The 24,079-nt window shown below is 40.8% G+C and overlaps 1 protein-coding gene across 5 annotated transcripts in view; it reads left to right on the top strand.

Moving 5' to 3' along the window:
* Positions 1–24,079, top strand: part of MCUB (mitochondrial calcium uniporter dominant negative subunit beta) — an 80,334-nt gene that overhangs the window by 30,656 nt on the left and 25,599 nt on the right. For 2 of the 5 annotated variants that reach the window (XM_074342428.1, XM_045515775.2), the window contains exon 1: positions 12,482–12,706. The exons of 1 other annotated variant lie outside the window; for it this stretch is intronic. In XM_074342428.1, the coding sequence (XP_074198529.1) occupies positions 12,497–12,706 (210 nt within the window). In that variant the 5' untranslated portion in view covers positions 12,482–12,496. Of the gene's footprint in view, positions 1–12,481; positions 12,707–20,800; positions 20,925–24,079 lie in introns of those variants that run through there. 2 more of the 5 variants (XM_010953668.3, XM_045515776.2) reach the window with 2 other exon arrangements.

The raw sequence follows: 24,079 nt of genomic DNA, 5'->3' as shown, positions 1-24,079 counted from the left end.
TAAGAGACATTTATCACAGTCCTGGAGGCTGGAAGTCTGAGATCAAGGTGCCGGTAGATTTGATTCCTGGCAAGAACCCTGTTCCTGTCTTCTCTCCTTGTCCTCACCTGGTGGAGAGAGAAAGCTCCCGTGTCTCCTCCTTTTCCTCTAAGGGCACTGATCCCATCATGGGGCCCCACCCTCCTGATCTCATCTAAACCTAATTGCCTCCCAAGACCCACCTCCAGATACCATCACATTGGGAATTAAGGCTTCAACATATGAATGAGGTTGGGGGGGAGACACAGTTCATCCATAACAAGATTTGAGAGTGACTTCCAGGAAAAAGTGGCAGCTTCAACAAATACATAATGGTTTCCTAAGAAAAAAGAACACAGGAAAAAAAAAAGAGATATAAACCCACAAGAATAAAGGAATTGGGAAACAAACAGCAGCAACAAAATATTGGCGTTAGAAAGCAGAGGGACAAAAATAAAAAGCCTGGATTAGTTATGTATTGTTACATAACAGAATATGTCGAAAGTTAGTAGCTTAACGACTGTGCACGTTGCTGGTCCTGTCTCCGGGGTCTGGAATCCAGGCATGCTGCAGGGTCTCTCTCAGGCAGAAGTCACCTCAGGGCTTCCAGGCTCACCCAGTGGTTGCTGGCAGAGTTCGGTTCCTCACCAGGGATGGGCTGCAGGCTTCCCTTCTCGCTGGCTTTTGGGCAGAGCTTATCTGCAGTTCCTTGCCCCCGGGCCTCTCCAACACAGCAGCTTGCTTCATCACAGTGTGCAGGCTGAGAGGCAGCAGGGCTAGTCCAGCAGACAGAAGTCAGAGTCTTTCAAAACCTAATCATGGAAGTAACATCCCATCACTTTTGCTGTATTGCATTTGCTCGAAGCACGTCACTGGGTCCCACTAACACTCAAGAGGAAGGGATTATGCGGGGGTGGGGTGTGGAGTGCCAGGAATGGGACCTCAGAGAGCCATCTGTTTTTCATTATTGAAATATTTATTGAGATAATTGCAGATTCACAGGCAATTGTAAGAAATAATACAGAGAGATACAGTGTACACTTTACCCATTTTCCCCAAAGGTGTTATTTTGCACAAGTAGTGTAATAGCACAGCCAGGATGTCAATATTAACAGTGATGTAATCCACCAGCCTTAGTCACATATCCCAGTTTTCCCTGTACTCATTTGTGTGTTCAGTTCTGTACGAGTTTGTTCAGTTTGGTCTCATGTGTGGGTTTGTGCATCCGCCACCTTGTGTTGAAGGATGGTGTTTGAAAACCACATACAGCTGCCCGCCTGATGATTCATGTCCCTCCAGCGCAGAGATACGTTCACCTCCACCCAAGGCCCCAGAAGCCTCATCCCGTCACAGCATGAGCTCGAAGTCCAGAACTGTGTCATCTGGATCAGGTCCAGGCCTTTGAGAGCAGCACTTTGAGGCCAGTGCCTCTCCTTGTGCAGACCTGTGAAACTAAAGAGACAGGTTATCTGTCCCCCGCCCCCCGCATCAGCTGCTCTGATGACACTTCGTGGGTGTGAAGCAGCAGCTGGGCTGCACCTGCTCCGCCTTCCCCTCCATCCTCCTCGGTGTCTCAGACTCCTGGGCCAGACGTGTGTGTTTCTGTCTGTGAGGGAGGGCTCCAGCTTCTGCAGAGTATCCTTGTCACCAAGGTCAGGAGCAGCAGGAACTGACAAACTGACACAAATTGCAGTCTGTCTTCATGGGCTCCAGGTTGTGCTGTGGTTTTTAAGCTTTTCTCTCCTCTGCTTTACATCCATCTTCCTTTCCCACCTGCCTGCCCTGTGGACTTCAGCTTCAGAATCAGACAGCCTCATAGAAACCGCTTATCCAGTTCCCACAGTTGCATGAGGCCAGATCTCGGGAACAGATCTCTCTGGTCACACACACACTCACAGAGATTCGCTTCTTCAGTTGAATCCCAACTGATAAGGCAGTCCAGAAGGCTTATCATTAGGCAGCGATGGGCAAAGCCAAGAAACAGCCAGTTCACACCATTTAACTTTGGGATTTGATGGAACAAGTACTTCCCAAACTATGGTGGGCTGTAAGCTGAGGATTGATTGAAAATCTGATTAAGAAGCTATTAGACCCCAGGCTCTCTTTCTACTCTGTACAGCTGGGCGGGCGCCCTCTCTCCTACGTGGAAGGAACCCATCCCAGAGTTGTATTTCCTTGGGCTGGGGACATGAGGCACAGTGGAGAACAGGCCTACTCTGGAAAACAGGAGGATGGATTGAAAGTTCACTGACTGAGGTTGAGACTCCAGCCATCTTTCTTTAACCATATTGCAGAAAGCTGGCCCCCAGGATTACCTACTCCAAGCAGATTAGAAGAGCCTCTTGTGTGGATTCTGGCCGTCTGGCCAACCCGAAAGAAAAGACTTGAGGGTGCTGGCAGTGTATAAAATCCTGGGTAATATAATTTTCATAGACATGAATTTATTTGCTAGGTCTCCATGTGTTAAAGATGTAATTTAAAGAAGATGGTTTTAGGATGCATATACTCCTCAATGAAGAAGAATCATCCTTTATCTGTGAAAAACTTTCTCCCAAGGGCACATCTGAGAAGGGTCACTACATGTAGTGCTGAAGGAGAGGACATTCTTGCCTAGTGACACTTGTCATTCACATCATTTCCAAAGATCAGTGAATGATGAGTGTCAGCATTTGTGCACCATCATGTCCACTTAGGACAAGAAAAGGAAGTACCTCCAACGTGGTGAGCAGTAGCTTAGGAAACTGATGACCACAGAGAGGGCCTAAACCAAAGACTTAAGTTCAAAGAGAATGCGTGTAAAATGAACGTGTGTTGAGGCCATTGAGCTTCGGAGTTCTCACTCAACAAACATTGGTGAAATGAATTAATGAATGAATGTCGTGAGACCTGCTTTTCCCCATATTATTTATATTCTCCTGTTTCTAAATTACCTTTCTAGTTAACTTACTTCCTTTCCCACTGATCAGCTTTGCTTAAATTGTAACTACCTCCTGCTAGAGAATTTTACGTGTTACTTCTTACTGCTTTATCTTAGTAGTAGGACAGACTTTTAGGTCTTGATTATGTGTGCTGTCCTGACTCATGTCCCTTTGGCTTGTATGGATCTTGAAAGTCTTGCCAGTGGTTTTCACCTCTGGTAGACTCTATACAGAGGGGCTGTATTGTCCATCATCTGAGCCATTTATTACTCAACAGAGAACCAACTCTGTGGACATAGCCCAGATTCAGATCTTGTCGTCTTTCCTTCCACCCAGCCCAGCTCTGTTTTGCTCTCACGTGGACCTGACACGCACCTTAAACACACGTGACTTAGTCTGTTTTGCTGACTTTTGGATTTTCTTGAGAGCGTTGCAGACTTACGTCTTTCATTTAAAATACCAGTAAAGAAGAAAATGAAAACCTCTGATAATTTCACCACAAAGGAATAACCATACTAATATTTTGATATTTTCCTTCCAGCCTTTTCTCTGTTCACAATCATGTCTGCACATGTTTTTAAAAACACGTGCCAAGGTACAAATGTGTACAGTGTACTTTATGTGGATTTGTTCTCTCCCCAAGAAAGAACGTGTTGTAAAATTGCAAATGATACCTCACTTTTAGACAGTTTGTGATTATGAATTTCCATAATTGGAACATGGGCTTTAATTTTGTTCTTTTGCATTATAACTGCATGAATGCATATGCAGTTGACAAAAGTCTAAATATACAATTTCATATTGAAAAGTCTCCACTCTTTGCACCTCTCTTAATTTCCTTCTTTGTCCCACCCCTATTGTAATCTCTCTGCTCTGTAATATCAGTATTAGCTTCTTGAGGTACCCATCTTTGCCCAGTTTTATAAAATAACAGTGATATATGCAAATTATAGTCCATGTTTGCCTCACCTTTTTGGCGCCAATGCTTGCAAAACTGAGCTATAGTCTGGCACAGGGGCATCCTGAGTGTTTATTCCTTAGCTCATTACTTTTACAGTGAGTGTTTTGGCAGGACAGGTGTCTGTTCTCTTTGGTTTACTGCAGAATGTTTAGCATCTCTGTCCATCATGTTTGTAACACCTGCCAGTCAAGATGGCAAGCAAGAAAGGCTCCCCTTGCATTTCCACATATGCTTGAGAGGGTGGGAGGCAGCAAACCACATTTGGTTAGCTGATGCACTGGGATCCAAATTTGGTGTAACAGAAGTGAAAAAGTATAGTTGTGAAAGTGCTGGTTTTGAAGTACAAGAAATTTGAAGACCACCTGTAAATACTTTTACACAAGTGCATTAACACTGTGTAGTTTTGGATCTAACTTCTTTCAGATTATCATTATCATGAGACTTCCCTCGTGTCATCAATGCTTTCTTGAAATCAATTTTAATGGATGCATAATGTATTTTACAGATTCATAATTTATTTAACCCTTTTGTCGTTATTGGATAGTTGAGTTGCTTCCAGTTTTTTTTTTTTTTTTGCTGTTTTAAATAATATTGCAGTTAACCTCTTTGTAGTGATAAAATCTAATTAGATATTTATTAAGCCCACAATAAGCAATATGCAAACATTTTATTTGCCTACTTTTGACCTAGTTTTATATCTCCTATAGGTAAAGATGCTCTCAAAACTATTTGGGGAAGATCAAAATAAGAGCAATTTCCTATATTCCTTGGGAAAGACTGGGCAGTCTTGTTTTCACATGTAACTTCTTGGTATTTTATGTGTAGCAGATGTCCCCAGTCTTTGCACACATCCCCTTTGCCCACTTCTAATTTCAATTGTAGCTTTTATGGGTGGTGTCTTGCAAATTCAGACTCATCTTCCACTGCCTGTGTTCACCTCAAACTCACATACACCCAGTCTTCCTGTGTTCTGCAAGTGCAGCCTGGAAGGGCAGTGGAGTTAGTGCCCCTTCCCCTCTCCGCCCACTCCCCCCCAACCCCGACCTGGGGACCACCCTCCACCATGCTAAGTAAATGCTCCAGCCTCCTGTCTTCCAAATGGACAATTCTGGGAGATATTCAGAATGCTTCTCTTGAGTACTGGTGGGATTTGTCGCCTATTGTCTACAGCAGCATCCTCAGTAATGCTTATAGATTGATTGGGTTTTCTTCCTTCCCTGTCTCACGCCTCCCATTCTCTCTCTCTCTCACTTCGTCAGATCACCTCTAAAATCAGTTACTTCACCCACATCCTTGTCTCAGGCTCTACTTTCGGAGAAACCCAAACTAAGACTCATATAATAACTTTTTTTGGTTACTGTGTTTCTTATTAAATTAATATATTGCACTTTTACCTAATTAAATGGCAGGTGAAGAAACAGCCCAGTAATGGAGGGGGAGGGTACAGCTCAGTGGTAGAGCACTTGCTGAGCATGCACAAGGTCCTGGGTTCAATCCCCAGTGCCTCCATTTAAAAAATAAATAACTAAATAAAATCTAACTACATTCCCCCCCCCAAAGTATACAGTGCTGTATGTCAAGTATATCTCAGTAAAACTGGAAGGAAAAAAATTTTTTGCAGATACTAGTAAGTATAAAATAGATGAACAACAAGTTTATGCTGTATAGCACAGGGAACTATATTCAATATCTTGAAGTGACTTATGGTAAAAAAGAATATGGAAATGAATATATGTATGTTCACGTGTGACTGAAACATTATGCTGTACACCAGAAACTGACACATTGTAAACTGACTACACTTTAAAATATATATGTATAAACTTAAAAAAACGAATTATCATTAGCAAAGATTTATAACCCCTGGGCCAAAGTAGGAACTGTAGGAGAAATAAAATATGACCTGACTGAGGATATGGTTTTTCTAGTAAATATCATTAGTCTTTAAATAGTTGCATTACTCATAGTAATGGCCTTTTCCCATACACTCTTTCTTGCTTATGACTTAACATACAGCAAAGAAAATTGTCGACTTAATAATAAGCTTCCTAGAGGATGCACTTACTACCCTCCCCAAACTGATGTCTGCTATACCAGCCGTCCCAGTTGGTTTCAAGTCCATTACTGAATATTGAATCTTTTTCTGTGTTGTGCTGTTGCTCTTGAAATGAACAAAGCTCTTAGGTTTTCAGTGGAGTTAGTCTGTAATTGTGTTTTGGGCTCATGTCTGAGAAATTACAATGGCCGTAATCAGAGAGTGAGAGTGGTGCGGCTGCGCTCCCTGAGTGCCGAGGTGCCTTACACACCCGCTCGGCTCTAATGCTTATGCCAGCCCTGCGAGGCGGTGCCGACAGCCCCATGGTGTAGGTGAGCACCTGGAGACTTAGAGAAGGTCAGGTACCTGGTCACATAGCTGTTGAGTGACAGTGTGGATGCCGGCCCTGCCTGCCTAACTTAGCTCTGCTTTTGAATACTTCATGCTCTCTAATCAGCTCATTCTGAGGCCTTTAGGGATTGACCTGATGGCCCTGAGGACAGTGTTAGGGGCACTGCCAGTGAATTCACGGTCAACTTCCAAGCCTTCTGTTCCTTCACTGTGTGCTCACGGCCCTGCAGACGCCAGGCAGATGCCTTGATAATCTCCACCACAAGGATCAGCTTAAATTTTGGAACCCCGCAGCAGAGGTTCACAGCGACTCTTTGCGGCTCACCAACCAGAACCCCAGTAACAGGTCACGAGTGAGGCCTGTCCTCCCCTCCTACTGATTTCTTTCTTTATTGCACATTGTGGGCAGGAAACAGGTCATCACTGGACAGGACTGATCTGACGTTATTTTTCTATCCTTTTTATTCAGTTATATCACACAGAGATTTTAGTTGGTCCCGTTCACTACTATAACTTATTGTTCACGTGCTCTAAAGAGCTATTTATGAACTCCAAGTGACTTACATATGTGACAAGAGAATGAGGTAAGGCGAGAAATGTTTGTCGAGAGCCTCCCAAATGCCAGATGTTGTAATCTCACACAGGCGTAAATTAATGTTCAGTTTTTAACATAACTGAGTCTGTGCACCAGTGATTTGATGGCAGTAATTGTATGTTTTTTTCTCTTTGTTATTGATATAAAGAGATTGCGAGAAGACTAAAAAGCAGCTAACCAAAAACCAAGCCCTCATAAGGGTGCGTGGCCTAATGAGTTTAGCTTATTTCTTGTGTTTGGTTGTAATAACGATGTTCATCAGAACATTTCTGGCCATTTTGTGCTAAATATATTTTTAGAGTTGGTTTCAAAATCTGGCCTTACTATGGAATAGCTTTCATGTGTATAGGATACCATATTTAAAATTGTTCGCTAGCCATGTTGATGAAGTAAATATTTTTACTCCAGCAAAAAGAATAAAGAGCATTTATTATATTAATAACACTTTGTCTTTATGATGCTTAATAATTTACAAACCCTCTTCCTCTGTGCCTTTAAGCACTTCCAAGTGGAAAAGGGGCAGTTTGATCCCCACTTACAGATGACGAGACTGAAGCTCAGAGGGACTAAATAATTTGCTCAAAAAGCCACAGCAAAACTAATGCAACATTTATAACAAACTATCCTTCAATTGAAAAAAAAAAAAGAAGAAACCACAGCATCAACATCGTCTAGCTATGAGCTGTAGTAAACGTCACCAGTTTGATTGAATTTTTTTCTTTGATTTTCCATAACTATTAATAGACCGAATTGGTTGGAAAGAAAGAATGGGTTAAAGAGGAAAGATTAAGAAACTAGAGAGTGTTTTTAATTCTGAATTATACAGCTGAAGGTTCAGAGTCTTGGTGGTTCAAGAGTTTATATACTCATTCTCCATCTTTATCTCAAATACGTACATTTGAGAGAAGATAGTGATTACCCTAGTTGTTTCTAACGCACCATGCAGAAATGTTGCATGATCGATAGAATGAAGGCTGTGTAACATTTTGAAATGCTTAGAAGAAAAAGTGCGAGAATTTGGGTTGGCAGCACTGAATTATAAAGCCCTGAGAGAAATGAACATAATGTTCTATAGTAGCTGCATACAGAAGAAATAAAGCAAATTTTTATCCCCCAAGATTTTACAGAAAAACCATAATAAAACAAGGGACAGAGTACATAAAACAGCGCATTATTATTTTATACTTGTTCCTGCTTAATGCCAAGTCACAAATTATAATGTCACTACCAGAGTTATTACTGAGCAATAATTAAATCACAATGAAATGACTTCAGTGTACTTGCATCTCTGTAGTTCATCTGTAGAAAACATGAACATAAAACAATGTGTGGATTTTATGGCATTATTAATAAATACTTACTTTTCTCAGTTATGAAAGGAATCTATGCTTATTGTAAACAACTTATAGGACTGGAAGTCAGGAGTCCATTCTCCATATCCTCTCTCCCTTCCCACACCCAGTGGTAACATGTTTGTTTCTTTTCAACAACAACAAAAAATGTAATAAGGAAGAAAAAGCTAATATTTCTGAAATTTGGGATGAAATATGTAAAATAACCAAATTATTTATTAGCAAAGAGTTTTGAATGGATGGAAGCTAAAAAGTTAAAACCTGCTAGGAAAGATCTTAAAGGAACTTTAGGACTTTGAAAAGCAATTGTATGACTTCAAGGATTTTTTTTTTAATAGAAATGTCAGTATGATTTAAACTTGAGGATCATCTGAGGCATTTTTTGAAGTTATTTAATTTTGTTAAAATATGCTCTAATCACTTCAAGATTAAATCATGGCTCTGTGGATGGACTCAGAGCACCCTAAACTCCATCCATCATAGACCCTACCATACAGCAGTACAACTCTGTTTACTCATCCGTCTCACAGTGTAGGGGTTATATCTTGTTTACCAGTATATTTCCACGGTCTGGTACATTACATAGCAAATATAATAAGTGCTCCATAAATGGTCTTGGGTGAAAGGGAAAGAGGATGCGGGATGAGATGAGACTCATCAGACTGAATGGAACACAGTTTCCATTGGGTTGGAAGAATCTTGCTTTACGTTATCTGCCCTAGTTATTTCCTTCATGATCTCTACAGAATGTACTGGTTCTCAGTGCTACAGTTTAGGAGGGATTGAGTTTTAATCTTTTTTGTTGTTCTTTCAGTTACAAATGAGTGTCCTAGATTAGGGTTCCTACTAGCCAGTGTCCTACCTTCTGAGGCAGCGCCCCACGTGAAATGCAGATGTCCGAGACTGCGCCAGTCCGGACTTGTCAGTGCTGTGTGCTCTCAGCACTGGATTCTCCCTCCGTCACCTCCTTCCTGGCTAATTCTACAGTTCTCAGCTATCCCAAATTCCTTCTAGAAATTTCTTACAGAAAATATGCAACATTTGAAGATTTTTCTAGCAAAGAAAATTTACAAGAAAAAATTCTTATCACAATTTTCTTTTCCTTAAAAAAGCTACTTTTTAAAAAATCAGAAATGTTTCATTTTTACTTTCTCAGTCCTCCCACCTCTCATGCCACCATTTTGTACAATTACCTATACCCTTTCCACTACAGTCTTTCCACTATGAAAATGAAGCTACTTTTAAGAGTACAAAGGCTTTAAAGAAGAGATTTAGTAAATTTAATATTCAGAATTTTATTATTCAGAATCATGGCTCTTGTACATAAGTGGTATATCAATTGCTACACAGATAAGTAATTATAATTCTGAATGCTCAGATTTATGAAAAGTCCTTTGAAAGCCAGGAGTTTTTGAAAATAAAAATAATAATATTAGAGGCAATGTGGCCTGGTGACTTTGAAGTCAGAGCAGCCTGAATGTGAACTTGGGCCCTGCAAGCAAGCTGTTTAACCCTTGCAGTCCCATTAGGGAAACAGGACGAAAAACACCTACCTCATGGGATTTACTTGAGAACTAAATCATGTGACACAAAGTACTGCTATACTGATTTTCAATAGATGGTAGCTCCTTTCTCAACAGTAACATTACAGTTAAAGCGATATAGAATATTTGTAATATCCCATATCTTTCCTATTTAATGAGATGAATTTTATTGAAAACAACAAAATCCAACTCTGACCATCTTAACAAGAAAGCTATTGGAAGGACATTTTAGTAGCTTCTACAAGGAATAGCTGGATGCCCGTCTTCGGGGAGGACTGGAACCAGGGCAAGTCCATGAACTTTGCAGCGGGGATTCACCTGTCTCCAGGGCAGCCCTGTACGATGCTTCAGCACCCTCGGTCACTTCCTGTGTGTTCAGGTTTCCAGATTCCTAGGAGAAGGTGATTGGCCTGGCTCGGGTCTGTAGCCCTGGTCAGCTCAAAAGGCCAGAGAGTCTGGCCATTGGGAAGTCACTCTAGACAACCCAGCTGCCCAATTTTGTCTCCTCTGTGTAACACTTGAAGTTTTTTTGAATTATTTTTTAATTTTAATTCATAGAACGTAGCCTCTTGAGGTAGGGAGCAAAAGCATGTGTGTATTTTGGTCACTCATTTACTCATTTAACAGGTTTTTTTTGAACACTTACTATGTGCCAGTCCCTGTGCCTGATTTCACAAATGAGTAAGGTTTTATATTATTTATGACTAGCCTAGGACATGCAGTTAAAGGCAGACTGATTTTTCTGCAGTTTTACTTCAGAGACAAAATCAGAGTAACTCTGAAGTGTGATTGCCAGTAGGTGCCCGGCGTAGTCCGTCCTTCACTCCCCCCCATCATCCCAGTCTTCCTGTGAGAACCCTACATCTCTTTTTAGGAAATGATAGTTTTATTTATTGACATCTGTGTTTTCTACATCTATGTGTAATGTTAGTTTTTGTAATTGTTTATGATTTTTCACAAGGACAGAATTTCAAAGATGATAGTAATGTAGAAATCACCTTGTCCCATTCCACCTTTTTCAGATGAATAAACCGAGGCTGGAGTGGTTAGGTGGCTTGTCAGTCACGCATTTTGTCCCAGAATCAGGACTGGTGCTTCAGCTGTTACTTATTTCAATCCGGTCTGTTTCAGAAATCTGGTCTTTCCTTCTTCACATAAGAAAATTTTCAGGTAATCTGTGGTAAAGATATATGGAGCAGAAATGAGAAACCTCTGAAACAGGAAGTTATAGCAGATACTAAATTTCTCTGGGAAAATGTTTATACCATACCTACCAATTCTTTTTTTTTTTTTTTTTTGCAGGGTGGAAGGTAATTAGGTTTATTTATTTATTTACTTTTTCAGTGGAGGTACTGGGAATTGAACCCAGGACCTCATGCATGCCAGACATGCACTCTACCATTTGAGCTATATCTTCCCCCCATACCTACCTATTAACATTAAATAGTCTCCCCCCCCCTTTTTTTTTTAACTAGTATGAACTTTCATCATAATACCCGCTATTTTCTTTAAGAAATCATGACCATAATACATAAGTGACATTGTTATTTTTCCAAACAAATGCACGGTTACCAGCTCAGCTGTGTAGACTGACTGACGCTCTCAGGGTGGTGCCTGGGTACGTTGCCTCGGGTGTTTCCATTTTGTAAGCTCCAGTTTGAGTTTCAAAGAAACAGCTAAAGCTTAAAAAGGGCAGATGCTATTGTCTCCAGCTTTTGGAAGTTAAAGCTAGGTTTTAAGATAAAGATAAATGGGAGCTGGCAGAAGTGTTAGAAGAATTTGCTGTTAATTGTGTTTTTAAGAAGAATTCTATTTTGAGGAAGCCTGGGTAACATCTTTGCAAGATTAAACTGAGGCACATTTGCTGTGTTTTGTTATATCATGATTACATCAGGTTCCTTTTTTTCTCCTCACACAGCAGTTTTTTAAGTTTGTGGATATTTATTAAACATTAAAGGGTAAAGATGAGAAAAGGAAGAATCGTGGAGATTAACATGTGGAAAACAATACTAACATTACATATTAGAGTAATGGATAATGATTCCACTATGCACTTTTGCTAGGAAGATTAGTTTTTTTTTAAATTTCTAATAAAATTAACACAGCTCAAGATGCACCACAGCTTTCAGTTCTAATCTTCTGACCATTATCATTGTTTCTAAATTTAGTTTTCTGAGATTTAAAAAAAATTTTCTCAAAAGATACTAAGTTTATCCCCAAGTAAATCATAATTCTTCAAGTTTTTCTATGACCAGTAGGAGATGACTAGTGCTTACTGGCACGTATCTGGGAGCATTTTGGAAGTAATGATGAAAGTTTAATGTTTTGTTGAAATATTGAGAGTAACCAACAAAGCCTAAAAGGTATTGGGGAAGAATTAAATTCATCTCAGTAATTATTTGAGGACAAGGCAATGTGTTGTGTGATTTCGGGGAATTAAAGGGTCTGGGCTTTGCCTCATCAAATGGAATCCATGAAGTACTTTAGGAAGTGAATAGCTTTTGATGGAGTTCAGGACACGCGACCCCCAAATATGACTCATTGACAACAGGACGTAAGAGTCAAGATCCCTCCCTGTTCACTTGAAGTTAGTGGGGAGAGGCCAGTGGAAGTGAACACATAACTGATTTAATTGCAGCTCGAGATAAGAACTAGGAAGAATTTGAAACAGGGAGAGGTAAGGGGCAAGGAGTCCTGCAGCAGAGCAGCCTGGGATGGGGTGATGGGGGTTCCAGCTGAGGAGGCAGCACGTGAGCCAGCCCTGGATGATCGGGTCAGTGGTGCAAAGACTGGACGGAAGGGGATTCCAGGCAGAGGACCAGCAAGTGCAAAGTCCTCGAGCAAGAAGGAAATTGAAGAATTTCAGGAACAGAGAGGAGGCCACTACAGAAAGAACAGAGCAAAGGAAGGAGAAACAGAGGAAATCAGAGAGGTAGGCAGAGGCCAGACAGGGGAGGAATTGAAATTTTATCCTAAGTGCAGTGTGGGCTACTGAGCATTCAGCGAGGGAGTAACAAGATGTGATTTATGCTCTTAGAAGATCATTTTGGCGATTGTATGGAGGATAGATTGAAGAGGGTGAGAATAGATGCCAGGAAACCAGGTCAGAGGTACTTCGAGGAGCCATGGAGAGGTGCTGGTGGCTTGGAGAGGGTGGCAACAGTGGAAGTAGGAGGAATTTGATTGATTTGGAGTTTGCTTTTGAAAGTAGAGTGGACAGCACTTGCTGAGGGGCTGTATGTGTGAAAAGAAAGGAATGAAGAAGGGCCCCTTGGTTTTGAGTTGAGCAGCTGAGTGGATGGTGGGAGCATTTACTGAGATGAGGAAGAGTCAGGAGGGGCTGATGTGGGAGAAAACCCTTCTGATAAACTGGGGTTTTCTTGAGAGAGAGGAAAGTGAGGTTTGGAGAGGTGAAGGGCCTGGGCCTGGTCCTGCAGATGGAACCAGGACTTGGATTCAGTCTGACTCTGACCTTTGCACCCTTGTCTGGCTTCATGGCTAAAATTTTATGGATCAAGTCCAGGAGGAGGGCATTCAAGGCAGAGGAAATTATGAGTGACAAAGTGGGCAGCCTTGGAGCAGCAGTTCGGGACTTACTGCTGGAGAATTATTTCTGGGTCCTTGTTAGGGAGGGTCTCAGAGAAACCTAGATCTAGTTTCCTTCTCAATCTCCCTAAGTTAAAATTTAGTCTGTCATCTTTAGAAGTTTTAAAGCTAGAGCATTTCTCCAGGCTAGACAGCTTACTCAAAATTTGATTTGAGGAACATGGCTGCTTTTTCTTTTTTTTTTTTTCTTTTATCATACTGAAAAAGAATCCTCTACAATTTTTCTTCTGAAGCCTTATTTTTAGCTGCAAATTTGCCCTCTTTTCCCCTGAATTGTATGAACTGCCTTCCCTGGACTCTCCCATTATGTGAGCAGACTTGTTATTTCAAGAGTTACTGAGTTTCCCTGTTTCACAGAACTCAGAGCATTTAGAATTCCTTTTAATTCTTTATGTAAGAGTTTGTTCTCTTCATCTTTTCTGTCTGGATATTCAACCTCCAGGTAGAGATCAGTGGCAGCACAGATGAGACCAAGCGAGGGTAATTTGCCATAGAGGTAATTTTCCTTCTTTCAGAGGAAGCAAGTTGTGTAAATAATTTCTGCTCAGTGCCCATCTTGTCTTCTGCTTAGTGTAGTATTTAACACCACACTCTACACAGTTAGGCAGTTGACTTGTGGCTTTTGATGATGAATAACATATTTCTAGTTTATGAGTATTACCCAGTCTCATGCTTTGGGAATTAGGAATTTTGTTTTTCAGCTTGTGAAGGAAAAGCCGGGCTGGACTAACGAGATAACTCACAAGTCTAAGAATGTGAAAGAAAAGCTGGGCTGGGCTAACAAGATAACTCACAAATCTAAGTATCGAAATACTGATCTGAGTTCTGGACTAACTTGTAAATCTAAGTTAATTAGTGTTGGTTTGCTGTTCATGTTTTTTTTTTTTTGCTAGCCAGCTGGATTTTCAAAGATACATATCTGGCTTTGAAATGTTGGTTTGCTGCCTCTCTGCCTCCACTTTTGTGATGATGATGCTGCTAAAGCTGTTCCATGCCTATTGGCTGAATACCCCAAGCTTGTACTTTACCCTATAAAACCTCATGCGCATGTCTTGGAGGTGCTCAGAGCTTCAGAGCAGAAGCCCCTCTGAGCCCGCCGGCGTAATACATCTGAGTACTCCAACCCTCCGAGTGGTGCTTGTTTCTTGGCTGGCCTGTCTTTTCCGTAACAAGCTATCACACTCCCTTTTCTGTTTTTTCCCCCCAACATTGGATAGCTGGATAGGAATGTGAAACGCCTTCATCTCACTAGAGGTCTTTTTAACTCTGAAAATGAGTTACTAATAGAATGAAGTTGAGTGCCTGTGGCTTGTTTAGTAAATATAGTGATAAATATTGAGTCTCACAACACATGCTTACATGTTTTTCTATTTAAAAAATGCAGGACTAAGTGGATGAGGAAAAAGAGGAGGTACAGTGTCACTTATCAGTTTATTATCCCTCTGCTCCAAATTTACCCTTCTTTGCTTTGTGATATTGGCACTGGACCCTGTAAACTTTTCCCCTTTGCCCGCCGATGCGGCGTTAGGCTGCGTCAGTAGAGGGACTGGAGAGAGACCGCGGGACGCGAGCAGCGGGAAGTACAGGTGGCCCTTCAGCTGTGCGGGTTCGCTTACACGCCGATGCTCTTCAGTAGTAAGCAGTCCTGCCCGGTCCGCGGACGCCGCGGAGAGCTGCCTGTCAGTTGTGTGTGGGTTTGCACTGCGCAAGGGGTCGGCGCCCCAACCTGCACTCGTTGTTCAAGAGTCAGCTGCGCTTCCGTTCCCGGGTCTGATTCTCGGTTCTTCAGGCCAAGAATTCAGGGGTCCTCACAGACCAGTTTAAGCAACACCCTGGAACCTTCCTCTCCCCACCTGCCAGCTGTTTCTTAAGGCGCTCCAGCTGTATCCTGGGCCGCCTTCCCTCCGAGAGAGCTGTATTGACAAACAGCAGGCGCCTTGCACAGCGCAGCGCCGGCTGGTGCTCTCCTGGAAGTTTCTGTGCCACCAGCAGCGGCGTGTTTCTCACTACGGGGTAGCTACACCCTCTTCGAAGGGGTCTGAACCTCAGCCTTGGGGAGAGAAAACTCCCCCGAGACCCCACTCTGCCTCAGCCTAGATGTGTTATTAAAGCCCAGAGTGTAGAGCACAGACCTGAAGCAGGGCCTCCCTCTGTCACTGGCGTTTGGAGCATAGAGCAGCAGACTTTTTTGGTAAAGTACCATATAGTAAATCGTTCAGACTTTGTGAGCCACATATGGTATCTGTTGCATACTCACTCTTCATTTAAAAACAAAAAAAAACCCTTCAAATTAAAAAAAAAAAAAGTTCATGGGCCATAGTTTGCTTACCCCTAATTTTTTAGTATGAATAAATTCTCACTTTTTTAAACTAGAGAAGTTTAACCTGAACCAGACCTAAAACAGTGGGAATTTTAGATTTAGCATGGACTTTTGCATAGCAAATCACCGCAAAGCTAAGTGTCTTAAAACAGCAATAATGATTTGTTACTTTCACAGTTTGGTGTGGCAGGATCGGGGAGCAGCTTGGCTGGGCGGTTCTAGCTCAGTGTCTCCTGCTGGAGCTGCTGCTGGAGCTGCCGCCACGTGGCTGGCTGTCAGCTGGTGGCCTCAGTTCCTAGTCATGTTGACCTCTCCACTGGGTTTCTTGAGCATTTTCATAATGTGCTGCCCAGAAACAGTGATCCAAGAGACCAAGCAGCAGCCACAGTGCCTTTCATGACATAGCCTCGGAATTCACCTGTCATCACTTCTACGGTATTACGTTGGCCGCACAATTCAGCCCTAATTCAGTGTAGGAGGGCATTACGGAAGGGTGTGAATACTGGGATGTGTGGATTATTGGGGACCATTTTGGAAGCTGGCTACCACAAGACTTTTACATGTACTTGTTTGGAAGTGTATGCAGTGATGCTTACTAAGTTAGTAGTGTTGACAAGAACAGAATCTTAGAAACCCAGCTCTTTATTTAGAAATCCGATTAATGAAATAATGTATAATTAACACACAATTACATATAAACAGCAGCTTCTAAAGTGCTCAATTTAGGTAAAATTATGCACAGTATAATGCACAGCTCTCTACTATCCATTTAGTCAAGTTCCTCTTAACCGCATTCCACTTCTTCCATCTGTAAAACATGCAGGCATGCTGAGTTCTTGAGGCTCTTCCCATCAGTTGAATTGTTGACTTACCAAGAATCAACTGTTCATTCCCAAGCATGTTTATATTGTATTTGTTATTGTAATTATGTACTTTATAAATGGTGTATAAACCAAAGAAATATGACTGTAAGTGTACCTTTATGAAAATTAATTGAAATACTCTGGACAATTTAATAAATATGAGTTATTCAAATTTATTGTTGAATTAGATGTGGACAAGCCAACAGTGAAATCCCAGGGACAAAAATCATGAAAATCTAGAAAAATTCTGAACTGAGATTGCTTCTCAGGAGTCCTAAAGGTCTTTCTTTAAAGAAATGGAAACTGGAGATGTCAGATGGTGCCTTATGGATAATGGTTTTTGTAGAATATCAATCAATGGGTTCCCTCTCAAAGGAAAGACTTTAACTGTACAACAAAATATTGGCAAATGAATGAAAATTTATTTGTTTTGGGTGTTAAAGTGTTTAAGATATGTTTGCACTATTCAGCATATTTCCTCTTATTACCAGCTAACTACTGGTCATAATTGCATTTGATAAGAGGAACTCCCACATCTTAAACTAGAAAGGACTTTGGAAACGTGGTCTGAGGACTTATAGCTTGTGTTCCAGAGGAGCCTAGGGGTTTGGAAAATTTCTCTGGGATTCATCTTAGGGGGAGGTAAATTGGTGGGATGGGTAGGGAGAGTTACAGGGTGGTCAGCTCACTGGGGCTGTGGTCTTTCAGAGCAGTTTCTCATCTATGTATTTTATACATTCCTCCTGGGTAGGAGTACATTTGGACATTCAAGGATTTCACATTTAAAAAAATATTTGAAGCCACTTACCTTATTCAACTTATTAATTATATCCCTGAACAAGTCCTGAAAGAAGTTGTGGGATTTGCCCTTGCGAACGTGGCTAGAGTGAGTCAGTGAGAGAAGCACCAGGATAAAAGCCCCGGTGAGCTGATGCCCTGCGGTGCTTTGCTTCTTCGTGGTGCTCAGTCTCCTCGATAGATACAGTAGTTTCTGAGAGCATTCTTTGTTTGTTTTGACATTCTTTCCTTTACAAGCCCTTTAACCTTATATTGCATTGAAATAAACTTTAACTGAATCTTGGCTAAATTTGAAGTGAAAGAAATCTAATGGGAATTTACATTACTGAAATAGTGAATTTCTGTTGTCAAAAACTGCTGTTTTGACAGATTAAATTAAACTCAGTTATATTTTATTAAATACTTTATTTCATCTTTTCCTGCATCAAGCCCATCAAGTCTCCGTTCTCCATTCCCTCCTTGTGTGAGTGCCTGCCTCCTTCCCTTCTCTTGACTCTGCTGAGCCTCCTCTCAGATTCCACCCCCCTAGACCTTTCCTCCTTTTCGTCAAGGCATGTTTAAAGAATGTTTTTCTGCTCCAAATGACCATTGCACATGTAATATGCCCCATGCTTCTAAGCAACCCCCTTTTTTTTTTCTTCAGAGGCTATGTTTTCACAGCCAGAGGGCTGGCTTCTTGAGGGCAGCATTCTGTCTCTGTTGTGGCTCCCCGTACAGTCCTAGACTAAAAGTCACTCTTCCATCCTGTGTTGGGTTAAATTGTCCTTGGTTTGCATATTATGGTTTCACAGGACCACCTTAAAAAAATAATCTTTTCTGTGCTTAGATCCTTGTCAGTTTCCTTTTTGTTTTTGTTTTTTTTCCTAAAAGAAATTATTGGATGCCAGTAGACCTAAAAGAGCATCTTGCCATAAGATGTGTTCTGCTTTATAGTTATTTTCAGGAGTGACTGATGACATTTTTAGTTGGTTTTTAGTTTTTCTCCCCTTGGAGTTGTCTGTCATTGCCAGGTTTTGTTGCAGTGCCATCTTGATAGATATCAGGGCATGGTGACCAAGTGAATGTCGGGCTCTGAGGCTCATACTCCCAACTGATGACTATGAAACTATGATGGAGGCAGAAAGGGGTGAGGTTAGAAAGTAGAGATGTAAGGGGCAGATGGAAGATAGAAGTGCATACATTGTATTTTGGAAGGAGTCCAAAATGAAATATATATAATTATAAATTCATAACATTAGAATTGACAGAAGCAAAGAAATATCTGTTAAAGTTTAAATCATGTTGGCTTTCAGTCAAACTCTTTTGTTTTTCATTTATTTGAATAGGGCACAATATTTTACAAGGAATTTTTAAAAGAAACCCTGACTATGTCATTAAATAGGCCCGCAGTGGTATAGATTGAAAGCGTTCTGTGTATTGGTTTTGCAGATCCATGAGCAGAGTTCCCGCTGTGCTGACCCACAGCCTCAGCCTCCTATCCTCTCCAACACCCAGGCATCAAAGCGAGGAAGCCGACTTGATTAGCTCCATCTGGCCAGAACTCTTCATTCTTGATTCTCTTCCTTTCAGATAATTCTTGACAATAATTAGTTTAGATAAGGAGCAAATAATTGGTTATGTACCTCCCATGTAAAGTTTTCCTTCCTAAGTGATTTCTCTCTCTGGGGCTCTATTTTACTGTATTCTCTCCATTGTTATCTGTGCTTTCATTATTCCTGTACTAAGTCTGTTGTAAAGAATTCTCACAAATGAGAATTTAAATGTCATTTCAGGAGTCCAGTTCAAATTTAGCTGAGCATCTTGAATAATAATCATATAGGAAGTGCATTGTCCCTAAGTCTAATGAATTTTCAGAGTGAACATTGCTATGCTGTTAGAGCCCAGTTCAAGAAACAATATTACCAGCACCCTAGAAGCCCCCTCATGTTGCCTGTTAGTCGCTGCCTAAACCCTGAAGTATAACCACCATCCTGCCTTCTAACAGCATGGTTTACTTTTGCCTATTTTTTGCAACTTACATAAATGGAATCTTAGAACATATACTCTTTGTACTGTGTCGCTTAACGTATTTGTGAGATTCATCCATGCTGTTGCATTGCTAAAGTCTTGCATCTGATGAATATACCTCAGTTTATTTATTGTATTGATGATGAAGATTTCTGTAGCTTCCAATGTTTGCTTATTATAGAGAGTGCTTCTAGGAATGTTCTTATGTTTGTCTTTTGAGCACATACGCAATTTCTTCTCCTGGTTTATATCTGGGAGTGGAATTTCTGGGTCATTAGGTAACGTGTGTATTTGGAGATAACTGCCAGCTTTTAGAGTGGTAGCTGGCACACTCACCAGCAGTGTATGAGAGTTCCAGTTTGAACATAGATTTAGTCTCAGATTCCTAGCCTGGGGATCTGGCCCAACGTGGAGCAGATGTCTGGTCAGTTGTGATGAAGGGACTGGGGATATCACATAATACAGACATGGTTTGGGGGACCCCACCATTGCTACACTCTAGGTGGAATTAGAGGCAGTTTTTAGAAAATGGAGGATTGTGTGAGCTAGGTAGATATCCCAAAAAGCTTCAACATATGTACAAATTAGATGGACAAAGGAGGCTCTGAATTGGAGATACATACAACTTTGAGTCATCAGCAAAAATAACGAAGTTGAAGCCATGTGACTAGGTGAGATTCCCCAAAGAGAATACACAGAGTGAGGTGGGAGCAGATAGCCTAGGCTGGAACTCTGGAAAACACCAACATTTAAAGGATGACAAGAAGAGGACTCTCTGAAGGAGGCTGAGAAGATACAATCAGAGATCTCGGGAACGTGGTATCATGGAGGCCAAAACAGAGAATGTTTCAAGGAGAGAGTGATCAAAAGTGGCCATTTGCTTCTGTGAAGTCAGTGACTAAAAAGTTTTCAGTTGCTCTGGAAACAAGGAGAGCAGAGGCCTTCTGAGATTAATTTCAGGGAATGATGGAACAGAAGCCAGGTTGTAATAGGTAAAGAATGAGTGAAAGCTAAGTAAGACAGCAAACGTGACCAGCCCTTTCATATCACTTAGCTAAGAAGCGAGAAGCGGGTGGGGATGTAGAGAAGATGGTAAGAAGGTAGGAGAGGCAGGAGCAAGCTTACCTGCTGGTGGGGAGAGATCTGATGGAGAAGATACTCAGCAAAGTGAGGTCTCTAGTGTAGCAGGAAGGGTTGGGCTCCCAAGCTCAGGAGAAGTGTGTTAGCCTTAGGGAGACACAGAAAGACTTTATCCCGGTAACAATGAGAAAGCAGGGAAGGATGGCTGGATTGGTACAGAACTTTGAAGGAGCTGGGTGGCTCAGCACACGACTGCTGCTCAGGAGGTATTTGTTAAATTAACTGTTGACTGAACAACTTTGTATTTTTATGTGTTATATACCGCAGTTGCATTGATCAGGTCCCTGCACATCCAGATCTCCCGTGAAAAGGGATCTGCTGCAGAGCTTCTGTCACTCAGGGGAGCAGTCACTTCCACGTCCGCCACAACAGAGTGTGCAATAGCCTGGAATTATGTGCTTGCTAAAGAATTCCGGGTATGTTCCCTTTATCAGGTGCCCATCGGTTTCCCATTATGGAACCACTACCTTTGTCATACAAAGCTCTTCAGGTACTTCTGCAGTATATAAAGTTGTGACTATAAACATAGACACTGATTTAAATAAATATGTGTATATATTCGTTCTAACATGTATATAAATATATACATATTATGTATATACATGTGTAAATACACAAATATACGTAAATGTATACATAATGCGTAAGTATATACACATATGTATAAATGTATACATATTAGACCATACATAGCTAAATAAATACCTTTAGTTTGGGAAAACAGATAATAATTATATTGACTTTGCAAAATATTATGACTGCATCTTGGAGTTGTTTTTAGACCTTGAGCCATGTTATTTTGAGTATCTTTAATAGTGATAAGCACTTACAATTTGATAGTTCTGAATAGCCAGATGTTGTTAGGAACCAAGCCTGGTGCTTTTTCTTATTCAGTTTCCAGCTTGTGTCTTAAATCTTTTTAAAGTAAATTACATGATCTAATGATATCTGTGGGATACAACTGAGCGATCCCTGAAAAAAAGCAGTAATAACGGAGTTTTCACTTGAGGATGTGGAAAGGGCAAATCGCAGCACCATATTATTGTCGAAAGCCTCATACTGAGACTAGCATCACGTGGGGTGCTTTTGGAGCAGAGTAATTAAAGTCCTCCTCAAGAGGCTTTTATTTAGCAGTATTCTGTTTTCATTTTATTTTTCTGTATCAGTGTATCACTGTTGCCTTTCAGCTAAGAAATTTAAATATGAACGCTTCTCTCTGATTTATATTCATTATGTAAGTTATGCTAGTTCCTGCTGTTGTCCTTGGCAGGTCAGTGTCTCCCTTCACCCCACGTCAAATAGTTGTTTCCTTTTCGAAGTCATGCTGCTGCATCTTTATATTTTCAAATGAGCTGGGCTTCTTTTGGGGTCATACGTTCTATTTCTCGATACTTGACATTTTCCAAATGCATGTAGAATGTCAGGTTGGAGCACAAAAAGCTGCTATTGCCACTCTGAAAGGATGAAAATAGTGAATTTTTTTAAACTGATTTTTTTTCCTTCAGTCACACTCAGTGATGTGTTTTTAGTTAAAAGGCAGTGTAGTGGAGTTGTTGTGATATATTCTCTACTAGACTTTAATACTGAAAGTAATTGATCATTTGTTAACATTCAGGAGAAGCAGTATTATTCAAATTTGACTGTATAGGTAAGTTTGTTTAACAGATAACTGATGCTGTCCTGAAAATGTGAGCCCCCTGACTGGATTAGTAAGTGATCGACTTCTCAAGATGGGTCATGGGTGGGATGTAAATTGAAAGAAGGTGCTGAGTTTGGGTGAGTCAGTCTTGAAATAATTGACTTCTGCATGTGTAGTAGTTTGTGTACGTTTTCACAATGGTCTTTTAATAATACTCTTCTAAGAAAGGGTTGTCATAGGATGAATATGATAGTTTCTTTTTTAAGCTTTATTGACATGTCACAAGAATGCCAATAGTCTTAGAGTTTCTGAATACGAACTTGTAAAGGGTACATAAAATTTTTAATTAAAAAAAAATTTCAATTCCCTAAGTAACCATAGTTCTCCACTGGCATGCAAAAAAGTTTTATTTAATGTTTGATCCCTTGTTAAGGGGAACTTGTCAGTTCTCTCTATAAATGATAGTTTTGAGATTTGCCTGCACTTACTGTTTTTAGCACTGTTTTATTTTGAAATAATTGCAGATTTATAGAAAAGTTGTAAGGTTTTGTTTCTGAACTGTTTGAGAGTAAGTTGTTGACATGGTGCCATTCCCTCTCAAACACAAGAACATTCTCCAGCTTAACCATAAACAACCAGCAGAATCAGAAAACTAACATTACCACTATCTAATTCTTAGACCCTGTTCACATTTTGTCAATTTTCCCAGTAATATTCCCTGTTGCAAAAAATTCAGAATTACACTTGAATTTAGCTGTCTTGTCTCCAATCTGGAATATTATCACATTATTTCCTTGACTTTCAACCATTTTGACTCCTTAGAAGATTACAGTTATTTTGTAGACTGTTTCTGTTTAGGCCTGTCCCGTGTTTCCCTGGGGTTTGATTCAGACTAAACATCCTTGTCAGGAGTCCCACGAAAGTGCTGCGTGTGTCCCTCATGCTGCGCGATGGCAGTTTGCCCCATGACTGACAGTGTGCACTTTGATCACTTGATTAAGGTGGTGTCTGCCAGACTTCCTCCCTTTGCACTTGCTGTCTTTCCCTTGGTATCTTGTGTGGAGGCATATTAAAACTACATAAATGTCTTGTTCCTTATCACACTTTAATCTTACTTATTTACTTAATTATATCAGAGTGGACTCATGGTTTCCTGTTTTCTTCAATGGATTATAATCTGTTACTATCATTATTGATTTTAATGCTCAGATGGTCCTGGATTTGATCACTGGGACTCCCTGCAAGCTGACTGGTGCCCCCTTTTGACATGTCTCCCATTGTTCATTGAGCACTTCCTTGCTTTCTAAGCTCGTCTTGTCCTCTCCATGCCCCAGCCCTGGAATTAGTCATGTCTCCAGGGGGCTCTGGTTCCTTTTGGATAAGAATGGTATTTAGAAGCCCAGACCTGGCTGCTCAGTACGCTCATTATTGAGAGTGTTATTCCCCATAGTCCCCTCAAAAGTTATTTTTTATTTGTTTATTTATATGAAAATATAAATATATAAATTTAAATCTTTTATATTTATATACACATACATTAAATATTTGCATCCTTTTTAGAAGTTCTGTGTTCATGTTGTTAGTTTTATTTATTTATGTTTTTCCATATTAAAAACCATGAATTCATACCAATACTTCCAATTTCATTCCAGTACTACAGGGTTCATTCTAGTGCTCTCTCTTTCCGTAGTGTAGCTCCCTTCTTTGACGGAATAGATATGGTTATTCTTGATCTAGTTGCTTGTTGGGTCAGTTTTCTGGTGTGTGACAGCCTCTCACCTCTGCCACCACACCTTCCCCTGCACGGATACGTTCCTCACCTGGTTCTGAGCCGACCTTCCATGGGGATGCCCTCCTCACCCCATTCAGGCTCTGCTACCCCACACGAACCCCGCTTGCACTACGTGGACGCCCTCTTTGCCGGGCTGAGGC

This window comes from Camelus bactrianus, chromosome 2 (genome assembly GCF_048773025.1).
Source record: "Camelus bactrianus isolate YW-2024 breed Bactrian camel chromosome 2, ASM4877302v1, whole genome shotgun sequence".
NCBI classification, from domain to species: domain Eukaryota; kingdom Metazoa; phylum Chordata; class Mammalia; order Artiodactyla; family Camelidae; genus Camelus; species Camelus bactrianus.
This window is presented reverse-complemented; position numbering and strand designations above follow the sequence as displayed.